The sequence below is a fragment of the Streptopelia decaocto genome (genome assembly GCF_964273445.1).
Source record: "Streptopelia decaocto genome assembly, chromosome: 1".
Taxonomy (NCBI): Eukaryota; Metazoa; Chordata; class Aves; order Columbiformes; family Columbidae; genus Streptopelia; species Streptopelia decaocto.
Genome location: NC_138663.1, coordinates 147,975,655 through 147,988,055, shown reverse-complemented (window position 1 = coordinate 147,988,055; position 12,401 = coordinate 147,975,655). Strand labels below are relative to the sequence as shown.

The 12,401-nt window shown below is 35.4% G+C and overlaps 1 protein-coding gene across 1 annotated transcript in view; it reads right to left on the bottom strand.

Moving 5' to 3' along the window:
* The window catches only part of GCC2 (GRIP and coiled-coil domain containing 2), a 29,665-nt gene that overhangs the window by 12,698 nt on the left and 4,566 nt on the right, over window positions 1-12,401 (bottom strand). The window contains exons 4-16 of the mRNA XM_082050854.1: window positions 12,093-12,160; window positions 11,168-11,272; window positions 7,875-10,364; window positions 7,130-7,199; window positions 6,375-6,475; window positions 6,197-6,295; window positions 5,053-5,172; window positions 3,498-3,662; window positions 3,028-3,132; window positions 2,400-2,562; window positions 1,751-1,851; window positions 1,545-1,622; window positions 707-844 (exon numbers count right to left, since the gene is read on the bottom strand). Coding sequence (XP_081906980.1) covers window positions 707-844; window positions 1,545-1,622; window positions 1,751-1,851; window positions 2,400-2,562; window positions 3,028-3,132; window positions 3,498-3,662; window positions 5,053-5,172; window positions 6,197-6,295; window positions 6,375-6,475; window positions 7,130-7,199; window positions 7,875-10,364; window positions 11,168-11,272; window positions 12,093-12,160 — 3,803 coding nt within the window. The remainder of the gene's footprint in view (window positions 1-706; window positions 845-1,544; window positions 1,623-1,750; window positions 1,852-2,399; window positions 2,563-3,027; window positions 3,133-3,497; window positions 3,663-5,052; window positions 5,173-6,196; window positions 6,296-6,374; window positions 6,476-7,129; window positions 7,200-7,874; window positions 10,365-11,167; window positions 11,273-12,092; window positions 12,161-12,401) is intronic.

Here is a 12,401-nt window from a genome sequence, read left to right as displayed (position 1 = left end):
CAAGTACTCATGTTGTATATTTTTCTAAGAAAACAAAGATGCGGATTTTCATTCTTGGATCTTAGGAGAAGCTCACGGATTCATTAGTCATCCTGGAGATGACTAAGATGCTCCCATCTCCAAGAGATGGATTTTGGAAAACTTCTCTTCAGCTGAACTGGTGACAAATTCCACAGTGCTGACCCCAACTAGCCACTACTCCAGATTCAGCTCAGTCACATGTAGCTCAGCTGCCAATTAAGAAGCTGCTCATATAGCAGCAAATTAAAAGGTGCTTGCAAATATTTTTTCCCCAGTTTTTTAAGTGGTATCTGTGTTAATGGTTTTTCTATGGAGCAAATTATACTATTCTGTTTGTTCTTCCCACCTTTTGTTTAAAGGCTTCTCCTTCCACCCTCCTCAGTCTACACTTGCTGATCATCTTAAATGAATTCTGACTTCCCACTACCATCACAGGTTTCCCCTACTGGAAATATAAGAGTGCAGTCCAAATCTTCCACCACAAGTGATAGACAACAACCAGGACAAAGTCTGATTTGTCCTCTATACCACCACTCAACTACATTAAACACTGGGATAATTCTCAGTTCTTGGCAGATAAAAAGACAAGAGTGAAAGATCTGCAAAATATTTTTAGAGAAGCAGGCAGAGAGTGCTGTAAATCTCCCTTCTAAAGTCTTTGACAGTACTTCTTCCACTAGAGTACCTGGGCTGCTCTGCACTCTTCTTGCAATGTTGCAATTTTTTGCTGGTAAGCACTCAACGTACGCTGATGTTGCTCTGAAGAAGTTCGCAGGTGTTCCTGAACTTTATGCTTTTCTGATGTTAGCACAGACACTTGAATCTGAAAAATTCAGTTGAAAACTTCACTATGACATTTTTTTTTTCTTCCCTCTTCAAAGGTAGATGCCACAGAACACATAGTATTCTAATATAGTAATTCCTGCACAGAACTGGTGAATATAAAATTAAAATCCAATAAAAATAGACATGCGTTACTGTGTGCATAATTTTAAAAAAATATATTATGTCATCTAAAGTGAGAATAGAAGATAAAAATTACAGTGCCAGGGTGGCAATATTTAAGAAGCCAACCCCTCTCCCTTTCCTTCCCTGCTACCTTTCATTACATTCAATTCCTATTCTGCCCAACCAAGAAAAATTACACAGATGGACAACACTTTGGATTTTTGCTGATAATGTTGCATTATTTTGTTTTTAAATTGAGAAACTTCCATTTTAAAAGAAATTATTTGACAACTCTATCCCAGCTACAAGCTTCAAATTATGCAGTCTTCTCTTCTGGTGTAAAGAGAAAAGAAAAAGGAATGAGACAGGGTAAGCCTGTTTAAAGAACATCACAGCAGAAATATTTGGGGAAAGCAGAAAATAGACAAAATTCATTTAAGAAAAAGAACCAGTAACCTAACAATAGAAATAATACCTTTTCATTCTTCAGCCTATATTCCATCTGCCCAGTATGAACCACATCCGTATTACTTAGATAAGAAACCTTAAACTAACAAAGAAGTGAATTTTCTTGCCTTATAGGCTTCCACTTGCTGTTGACTGGCTTCCAGTTCCCCTTTTAATGATGCCTGCAACATCAGAAGGTCATTTTCCTGCATGACAAAATTATCTGGTTATTAAAAAAAAAACAAACCTCAGCAACTTAACAATTCAGCTACCAGCCCATTTTTTAAAAGCTAGTTCAAAAATGGAATACACAGTCATTAACATCTGGACTTACAGCTTGTTTTGAATCGGCCAGTTCTTTTTTGGTTTTCACCAGGAGTTGTTTTATCTTGGCATTTCTTTCCTCATCCTGTTGCATAGTTGACTGAAGCGACTCTAATGCAGAAAACAGCAGTTATACACAAAGGAAAATTCCCCTATTTCCCTAAAAATATTGGAAAATATTTAAGCAAATCCTGACAGATTTCTTAAGAGCTGCAAACAAGTAGCTTACAGTAAGTTTAGCATCCTATTTTCAAGCACACAAGATCTTCAAATAAATGATATGTCTCTTCAAATAAATTATATGTAAGGACAGTTTTTAACCACATGCTAACTAGTAAAGTTTTATGAGTGTGATATGTCATAATGAAAACCCGTCAGTCACCAACTTTCAGAACTTATGAGTAACTTAATTAGGTAAGAAATTAGGTAAGAAACACAGTTTATCAGGCAGGCAATTTGGCTTTTATTTGCTGAACACAAGATCGAGCGACTAATAACATAGTAAAGTTTTCTTTATGGAAGAGTAATTTTGACTATGTAACTGTTCAGTATTCCCTGAAAACTTTACTCTCACTCATTAACTTGAGTTGTTTGTGAATTGTATCTTTTACTATTACTAACTATACCATAGAGATTCTTGCTGTTTATAGTTTACTCACTTATTTCTTCCTGTAGGGTCTCTTGCTTCTGTTTCTGAATCCCTGTCTCTTGCTCAAGATCTTCTATTCTGCTGTCTTTATCAGTAATCTTCTGATTAAGTTCTTTTACTAGCCTTTCATAATCAGCTATTTCCATATCCATCAGCGTACTCTTTTGAGCATCCTGCAAGTTACACACAATGAAGTTACAGCTTGTAACTAATGTCTACAAAATACCTACTAGTAAGTGTTAAAAGTAGCAACAGGTTTTTCAAAACTTCTGCTTCTTGTTTGAAAACAGATATTAGTTTCTGTCATCTTCAGACCTTGCAAGAAGGGCAGCTTCTGAATAGCACACCATATAAGTAGTCCAGACATTTGAACTCTATTCCTATTTCTGCTTAGCACAGGCCACATAACGCAAACTAAACCAACCAAACAAAAAATAATTAAAAAAACCCAAACAAACCCCAAAGTACACATCAGCTCTCCAAACACAAAACCAGGGGTAAAAACCCTCATGTTTTCCCTTTTGCAAACTTTGGGCTTTAAAATCCTCAGAACATCAAAATACCTCAGAGGCATCCAAAACAGCAAGACTGGCTGAAATCTTTAGTCCGTTAAGCACTAACATGAACAGCAACTCTACCTTTCTGGCCAGCTCTAGTTCTTGCATAATTTTCTGCAGATGTTTCTTTTCCTTCTGAAGTTGCATCTGAAGCTCCTCTATTTCTCGGAGAGCACCACTATGTTCCTGAAATTTAAATACTTCTCAATTATGCAGTCCAATTTCAAAATAGATGTCAGTATCTATTTACAATTACACACACATAGGTTGTACAAATACTTTTTTTTTTAGGAAAATCACTGTGAACCAAAGAAAAACTCAGATGAAGAAGTATTTTTCACATTCTGCAACAATCACCTATCTACTTTAAGTGACAGTCTCATGAAGTTCTTTCAATGAATAGACTAGTCCTTCAAATAAGACGGAGTCAAGCAACAAGAAAAGAAAGTATGGAACTTGTTCTATAAAAACACAGTTTACAAGGGTCTAACAGAAGTCTCATCCAGTGAAATGAATGTTTCAGCCCATTCACCACATCTACAGTGTACTACCTTTATTTTCTGTTCTTTCAGAAGCTTTTCAGCTTCTAGTTCTTTGTCAGCCTTTGCCTTGGCTCTTTGTATCTCCAGTATCTGAGCTTCCAGCAGCTTAGCATTATGTTGCAGTGTTTCAACACGAGCCAGGAGGTCTTCATTAGCAGAGTGCAACTGATCATGCTGAAAGGATTATAATGGAAAGATAAAAACATAAGCTGAATCTGCATGTGACTGACAAATAAGATATTGTCTATATTTAAAAAATACCACCAATTTCTATCCAGTGCCCCTATAAACAGCACTCCTACCAATCAGTTTTATCCATCTTGTTTTAAACAATAAAAATTTGATTATTTTGTTCAGAGTTCATTTGCCCAACTTTCTGTAAGATGGCTAGTTACAAGAAATCTGAAAAAAGTAACCAAACATTTATGATTTCTGCAAGAATCACCTTCCTTCTACACTAATATGCAAGGTTCGAGTACTTAATGCCCCACTTCAGATATAGCTGCTGTATTTATAAATAAATAATCATACTATCAATTCTTAAAAAAGATTTAACTGCAGCACCACCAGGCTTTCAATGGGATCACGTCAGTACATAGTAAAAACTCCTCCTATATCTGTGCTATTTTTGCAACGCTTTTAACAGATTTAATTTTGAAACCTTCAATGTTTTATCTCAGTCTCTATTATGCAGATCAAGAAGGAAGTACAAGCTAAAGAAGCTGCTAATTACCTAAACAGTGCTTTTATTTACAAAATACCTCGCAACAAACTTGAATAAATCAACACCTGCATAATCAGTAGAATATATGCTACTACTTGTCATTTCTTCTTATGCTATTCACTACTAGCTTCCATTTATAAGGCAACAGTGGCCTAGGTGGATCTTCAGCATAATTATGTATGGGACCTGTGAGTTTAAATCCTAAATTCTAAACTCATTTCAGTTAGCTTTGCAAAAATGTGCCTCATAGCTGCTTAATTACCATCTTAGACTCTTCTGAATGCCACTGTAGTATTCCGCAATACATCCTAAAGTCGCAGACTTGTGAAAGATGCAAAGAAAACCCATAATTAATTTAATATGTTTAAACACTCTCGTGATTAAATAACACCACCACATTTTCTCTAAGAAATAGAAAAAAAAAAAAAAAAAAAAAAAAAGTAACACTTAAAGGTTACTGCACTTCAAGAAAAGTGTAGGTGTGAAATTAGAGAAATACAAAACCAAAGTATCAAACTTCCACTATCTGGTAGGTGCAGCAGAGTTGTATGTCCAACCCATATCACAGCTGATCACCTGCTCTTTTATATACATTAACCTGAGGTAAACAAACCCCCTTCTAATGAAAAGGCCAGACATTCTAGATATATTTATTTTTGTCACAGCCCAGAGAAGATATCAGATGTTGAAAAACAACCCTGAATTGCAAGTCACTATACAAAATGAACTTAAGTTACGAAACTATATATAGTAACAATCAGATTAATAAAACCTAAGCTCAATAGGTAAATTAATTTTTACTGCAATTATCAATAGATCAGACACACATACAGAACTGACCTGCTGAGATGACACCTGTAGCTGTCTTGTGAGGTCATCTATCTGATGTTCAAGATTATTTGCTCTGTCTTTTTCAGAATCCAGCTGTTCTCCTTGCTTATCATATTCCATCAGAAGATTCTTAACACATACAAACACAAACCCATCATTCTTTATACTATACATTGCTCAAGCTTCAGACACTTATCTTCCTAATACTTCAGCATATAAGTTGTTTCACTGCAACATCAGAAATATCAGAATGAATTTAGAGTCATAATTCCATTATAGGCTCTGCGAGAAACCCTTTTCAGTTCAGGAAATTCTTGAATAATTTAGGTTGGAAGAGATATCAGGAGGTCTCCATTCAGGCTCCTGCTTAAAGCAGGGTCAACAGTGAAATCAGACCAGGTTGCTCAGAGTTTTGTCATTTTGCCATTTAGTATAAGCCATTAATTGCTACTCTCTGAGTCAAACCATGCAACTTTTTTTTTTTTTTTTTTTTTTTTTTTTTTTTTTTTTTTTAATATTTTAAGCACTCATTTGGTTATTTACCCATTTGGACCACAATGTCCTACCATGGATACAAGAGCACTGCGAGACAGCATCAAAAGCCTTCCTAAAGTAAAGTGACATCCACTGTTCTCCTCCAATCCACAACAGCAACTGTTTTATCATGGCAGGCAATCAGAATAATCAGACACAATTCACTTGTGGTGAAGTGATGCTGACTGTCCCCAGTCACCTGCTTCTGCTTCATGTGCCCAAAGACAGGCTCCAAGAGGACATGCTCCCAGGTAATCGTTAGTTTATGTCTTTATTGCTTAAAGACTTCCTAACTAATCTCTAAATTAATGCGCTTTGTGGAATCCATAAGGATTTATGCTTTGTCTCAGCAACACATTGTTTAATATGTATGATGCTAGATCTGAAAGGTTTAAAAATACCATCCAGTAGAAACGAAGTGCCTCATTTTCACCTGGCAGCAGCCGCACAGTTACTAGAACATTACATTTCTTGATTTGGCTACTCAACTGCACTGATGCAGTCTTTTTTGCCAAACATAATTGTGCAAGTAGATAGCAATATACATCCAGGCTGGGCTTCAATAGCGAAGTATTTTCTGACATCTACCTGTCTTTTGTAAATACAGTACTATTCTTACCTTATAGCTTTCAGCTCCTTGAATGACATCTTTCATTGAAGCAGACAGCTGATCTTTTTCTGATTGAACCAATTCCAATTCTTCCCTCAGAGTCTGTACCTTATTAAAAAAGAAGTGTGTCATTAAAACAGAACCCCACATGCAGAATGTTCTTCATATGAAGAAGTAATCAGGATACCTCTTTTCGGCTGGCATCTAATTCTTTCTTCGCTTTCACAGCAACAACCTTAATTTTATTTAGCTTCTCTCCTTTTTCTGCAGATTCTTTTTCCAGTCTTCCTAAAATAAATAAATAAGAAAGTGAAAAAATATGCCTCTTCTTTCCCCCAAGAAATGAAATTAAATTCAATTAGAACACAAATACCAGCATGACTTTAAAACAAAACAAAATATAAATCTGGGGGAGATGTTCAAATATTTTGTTCAGTTATGCATTTGAATTTAATTTAAAGCTAAGACATCCAGCCGCACAGATGGTTTAGGAACAATCTTTCCCCGTTTCAGAGGCTTCTTGTCTACTTCTACATAGAGTTGTAACAACTCAGAACCTTCTTCTTTCTAATGTGTTGGGATAACTGCAATGAGGCAACAATAGCTTTGGCAAAGTGTTGCTTTCCTCTCAGCAGCTTCAGGGATTCTTATTGAGACAATTATTTCCAGTATTTAAGAAATAAAGATTAAATCCACTACACTGTTTATAGCCAAATGTACACAGGAATAAAAATCTTAAAAAGTATCAAATGATAATAGACTTGAAATTGCTAACAATATTTTAAGTCCTTAACGGAAGAAATACTGCAGGAAATTGCCTTGATATCTGCTTCCCCACCTTCCTTGGCTTGTAGAAAATACAGGACGATTATGCAGAGAAAGAAAACTAAAAAGCCAAAACCCCCAAACTATTTACATAAGAGAGAAGAGTGAGAAAGATACCAATTTTTTCTTGAAGCTCTGCTACTGAAGACTGCTCATCAGTTTTCGCAGTCAATGTCTCCATTACATTCTGTATTATAAACAAAGATATAAGAAGTATTACAAAAATTTCTTTGCAATATCTGTTTTTCCCCTAACAAGCCACCAGAAGTTTCATCTACAGCTGGACTGTGTCTACATTCCTACTACCAAGAAAGTCCTTATGTGCAATTTCATATCAGCTCGGTAACTGAAAAGCATACTTATGTTGAAAGGAAAACATTCCAACCCTTTAACAGCTGCTTTCCATCCTCTCCGAGGACAAAAAATGGGAGACCATTAATTCTGCAGCTGTCAGTTTTACATAACCATCAATTCCCAGGACCTGAAGTTAGGAGTAGCTAAGGCATATCAAGCAGGAGTTTTGTTTGAGATGGAGCCATAGTAAGTTAGAGGTGAAAGATTATGAGGTTGGTTAGTTAGTCCATCTAGTTAAATAATCACTTTGAGGTGTATAGATAGGAAGAGAGATTCAAGTACAAGCAACTTCTGTCAAAAAAACATTATGATCGGTTTTGGTTATTTTTTCCTGGGGGGATGGAATTCTGAGGTGTTAGGTAACTCTGAAACATATGCTTTCTAGAAGGGAAACTCACTTTGAGGCCAAGGAAAAAAAAAAAAAAAGACAGAATTGAAAGTATTTTTTGAACCTTAATTCTGAAGACTTTAGAGGTTTAGTCTGTATACTTCAATAACAAAATATAACCTTTAGAGAACTCAGTTCGTCTTTCACAGTTCTAAGTTCAGTTTCCTTTTGCGCCAGAATGAAATTTAAGTCATCTTGTTTTTCTGATCCTTCGTGCTGTTCTTGTATTTGACTTTCATAAAAAGCAAGTTTTTGAGTGATCTCTTCAATATTAGCCAGAAGATCTTGATTTTCGGTCCTTGTTTTTTCACTGGCACTCTCCAGCTCCTGGATATCATGTTGAAGTGCTTCCTTTTCAGACAACGCTCCTTCCAATTCTTCTTTCAAGAGATCCTTTTCTTTTTCAAAATCCTGAATCAGGGATCTATGTTCTGTATATTGAGCTGCATTTTCTTCCTCTAGTCTCTCAACTTCCCGTTGCAAACGAAGAATTTTCTCCTCATTCTGTAGAGCAAGGCACTGCTCTTCTTTCATTTTTGCCAAGCATTCATTTGCAATTTCTAACAGGCTAAGAGAATCATATTCTTCATCAGCAGCTGAAACATTGGATGCCACTTGCTCAATTAAGTGGCACAGCTGAGTTCTTACAAGAGATCTGTGCACTTTTTCACTTTCAAGTACTGTTGATATCTGGTCTTTTTCTGCAGTCATCTTTTGTAGTTGCTTTTCTAAGTTTTCATACTGCTCCTTCAACACTAACCAACCATCTTTTTCAGATTTAATCTTTTCCAGCTCTTCACTTAATTTGCCTTTTTCCTGAAGGATTTTCTTATTTTCCTCATGAAGACTATACGCTTCAGATGAAAGGTTCTCTCTTTCACGCAACAGAGACTCAATCTGGTTTTCCAGTTGCTCTAGCGTTTGAGCATTTTCACTGTTCCCAGTTAAAGCTTCGTTCAGTCCCTTTGTTAATTCCTCCACTTTTTTCTTCAGGTTGTTATTGTACTGATTAGCAACATCTACTTCTTCCTGAAGTTCCTGAATTTTTCCTTGTTCTTGCTTGCATCTTTCCTGAAGGGTTTCTCTCTCTTCACCCAAGAATTTTACTTCATTTAAAATATCCTTGTTTTGGTCAGTAAGAGCAATTATTTTCTCTTCCAGTTCTTTTATAGCAGTCTCTTTTTGGTCGATGGACTGTGTTATTGTGTTATTCTCCTCCTGAAGATTAACAATTTTACATTTAAGTTCTTCGATCTCTAGCTGACTAGATGACAATTTTTCTGTCTCTTCCTGGAGGCGATTCACAGTTTCAAGAAGAACATCCTTTTCTTTAAAAGCAGCCCGGAGTTTCTGCTGCAGTTCATTGACATCAGAAGCTTGCTGTTGTTTCATTGATTCAAACTCCTGGCTGATCTTTCCAGCAGATTCCCCCAGCTCAGTCTGTAGAGTTTCCATTGTTTCTCTCAGGCTGTTGTAACTGGACACTGCTTCTTCTTTCTCCTGAGTTAGCTTTTCAAGTTGTTCTCTAAGTTCCTGCACTTCAAAAACTAATGCCATCTTTTCTTTTTCAGAATCTGATAATAAAGTTTCATTTAGTTCAGAAATTTCTCTCTTATGTTGCTCTTTCAGAGTTTGAGTCTCTAACTTATGTTCTTTTACAGTGGCTTCACAGTGCTCCCTTGCTGCTTGAAGCTCCAATTTCAGTTTTTCAATTACACAACAGTAATCTTCTTTAGTAAGCTGCAATTCATTTATCTTAAAGTCCAAATCTTCCCGCTCATGAAAGTACTCATCCTTTATGCGACGGATTTCCTCTTCCAGTTTTAGTTTAACATTACTCATGTAAGTTAACTCATCTTTTAATATACTATGTTGGGACTGGAGCTCTTCTAAGCTACGCTCCAGGTGCCTAACCTTTTCTTCCATTGTCACGTCTACATGAGGTTCTTCCTGTGTATCCACAACATCTATCTTGTTTCCTATATTTTTATTTAAGACTTCTCTCAGCTGCTCCAAGTCATGTTTACACTGGTCAGTACAAGCACACATTTCATCCTTCACATTTTTCTCTTTTATTAAGCTCTCCTCTGCCAAATTGTGCTGTAACTGATTTATCTGATTTTGCTTTTCTTCATTTTCTTTAGACGATATTTCAATCTGATGCATCAACTCTGACACCTCTTCCTGATGGGCAATTTTTAATTTTTTAAGCTCTTCATTCAGGTTATTGATTTCATTATGGTAACACTGAGAGTTGCTTTTAATAGTTTCTTGCAGATTTGTCACTTCTTTGTTTTTGTCTTCATTCACAGTTTCCAACTGCTTGCTCAGACACAAAATTTGCTCCTCATAGGTAGATTTAATTCTTTGGACATCATCTTGTAATCTTTTAACTTCTTTTTGACTATCACTATGACATTCAATCTGTTCCACCAGTCCCATTTGTTTCTTCACTTGTTCCTCTAATTCTGTCTTCAGCTTTGTTAAGTCCTCGTTGTATTTGCATTGTGCATTAGCTAATTCATTCTTCAGAGCTGTTATTTCTTTCAGAGAGTCAATACTTGATTGTTCCAGTTGCTGCTGCAATTCTTCTGTCTTAGCCACTGCAGCCTAAACAAACATGCAAGTTATTAAATACTGGTAATTTAGTACACAGAATCCAAGTAAACTGATTACAATAATGAATTAGAAGATTTAGGAGCCTTTTAGTTTTAAAAATTGCCATGGTTTTAAAATATCTAATTCTATGTTAGGACAACTCAATTTAGAAGACACTTAAGAGGGTACAAAAACATTTTCAGAATGGGAAAGGAAAACTAAGTCTTAAATCATGTTGACCAGCATATTTTCATAAAATTGTCATAATAGACTTCAGCTTTAGCAACTATTCCAATAATATATTAAAGACCAAATTAATTTTAGCTCATCAAATTCAAGTATCTGGAATATAATGATGTTCATCAATTGCAAGCAATTCACTCTTCACTTTATTATTAAGATTACTCATTTTATTATTAATCAAGATTACTGACATAATTTAGATACCTTGGCTGCTAGGCTCCTTTCTATGAATATCTGAATATCAACCTCATATTTCCCATGGAAAGACAGAGCCAACTAATTGAAGCTATCACATATATAGGCTACTAATGCACTGACTGAATTATTTTTGAACGGTTGTGCAACTAGCCAGTGGACATAAGAATTTTATTGTCAGTCCTACAAAAAACTATTAATTAGAGGATACAGAGAAAATGCTTTAATATATGAATCCTTTAGATTTTTTTAAGGTAAAACAGAACACAGTTAAGTGAAAAAAAATATTAAAATGAAAGTGAAATACTCAACAAGCAAAACTAGAAAATAAACATAATTCTGAATTATTTTTAATGCTCTATTGCTCATTTCAGTACCTCTGCTTCTTGCTTTCTTTGAATATTTTCTTTTTTCAGAGTTACGCACTGCTGCTGACTTTCAGCTTTTTCCAGAAGTACAACATCCAGTCTTTCTGTGAGAGCCTAATTTTAAGGGAAAAAGATCACTGAAAGAAGGGTTTCTTAACAATGGAAGCCTGAATGATTTTGCAAACCATAGAACATCACGTATCGGTCATGACTCTCTTTATCAATTAAACAGATCGAACTGATTTTAAAAGTTACTTTCAAGTTAGATATGACAGATATGGAACAGGCAGACTAAAAAACAACGTTGAGTAATAGATTCTGTTCAAAATCGTATTTCTAATCAGCTAACTTTTTATCACCATGTGTGTGGGGAGCTTTCCTTCTGTAGAAAAGTAATCTCCATACAAATTATTAAAAACAATTTTCCAGTTGATAAATTCCTCCTCATTGCCAGCTTTCACTTTCATATGCTGCTTATGACCCTTACTTTGAGAAAGACAGATGTTCTTGTCACTTAAAAAAAATCCAGTTACTTTCTTAAAAGTATTGCTTGTGACATGCAACTTTAATTATTTGTTTCTGATCTCATCAAATTACTGTCTCTGAAGCTTTCTAAATGGCTGAAAGTCTTCCTGCAGTGGTCATTCTAAAATAAACAAAAGCCTGTCTAACCAGCTACACAAGGAAATAGTCTTGCTGAGGAAATGGTAACATACTGTACTACTCTTCACAGAACTGATAGTGGTTTTGAGTAAGAATTTTGCAGGAGGAGGAAAAGAAAACGTTTTAGGAAGTGTCCTGAATTCCTGGAAATTGATTACATTAAATTTGAATAACAGTTTTGAAGTTATTTACTATTTATCACTAATTATTTCTGTAGATGTATTTCAGCTAAACTTACATAATACATTAGAAACCCATTACATGTTCCTACCTGAATAATATCATCAGCTCCTCCAGCAGCTGCTTTAGATCTGAGTTCTTCAATCTCTTTCTCTAGTTCTTAAAAAAAGAAGTATAGAAATTTCACGGCATTAATTTATACTCCTTCACAGTAGCAAATTACTAGTAAATCCAGTGCCTAACAATACTCCTATTCAAGAACAAACATTCAGCACTACTTCTCCAGTCCTGATATTTAGCATGGTTTCCTGAGGAAGCAAAGCCTCCGTGTTTGGGTGGAGAGACAACAGACAGATGCAAATTTTTTTACTATTGTCTTACTTTCTATTTCATGATCAAT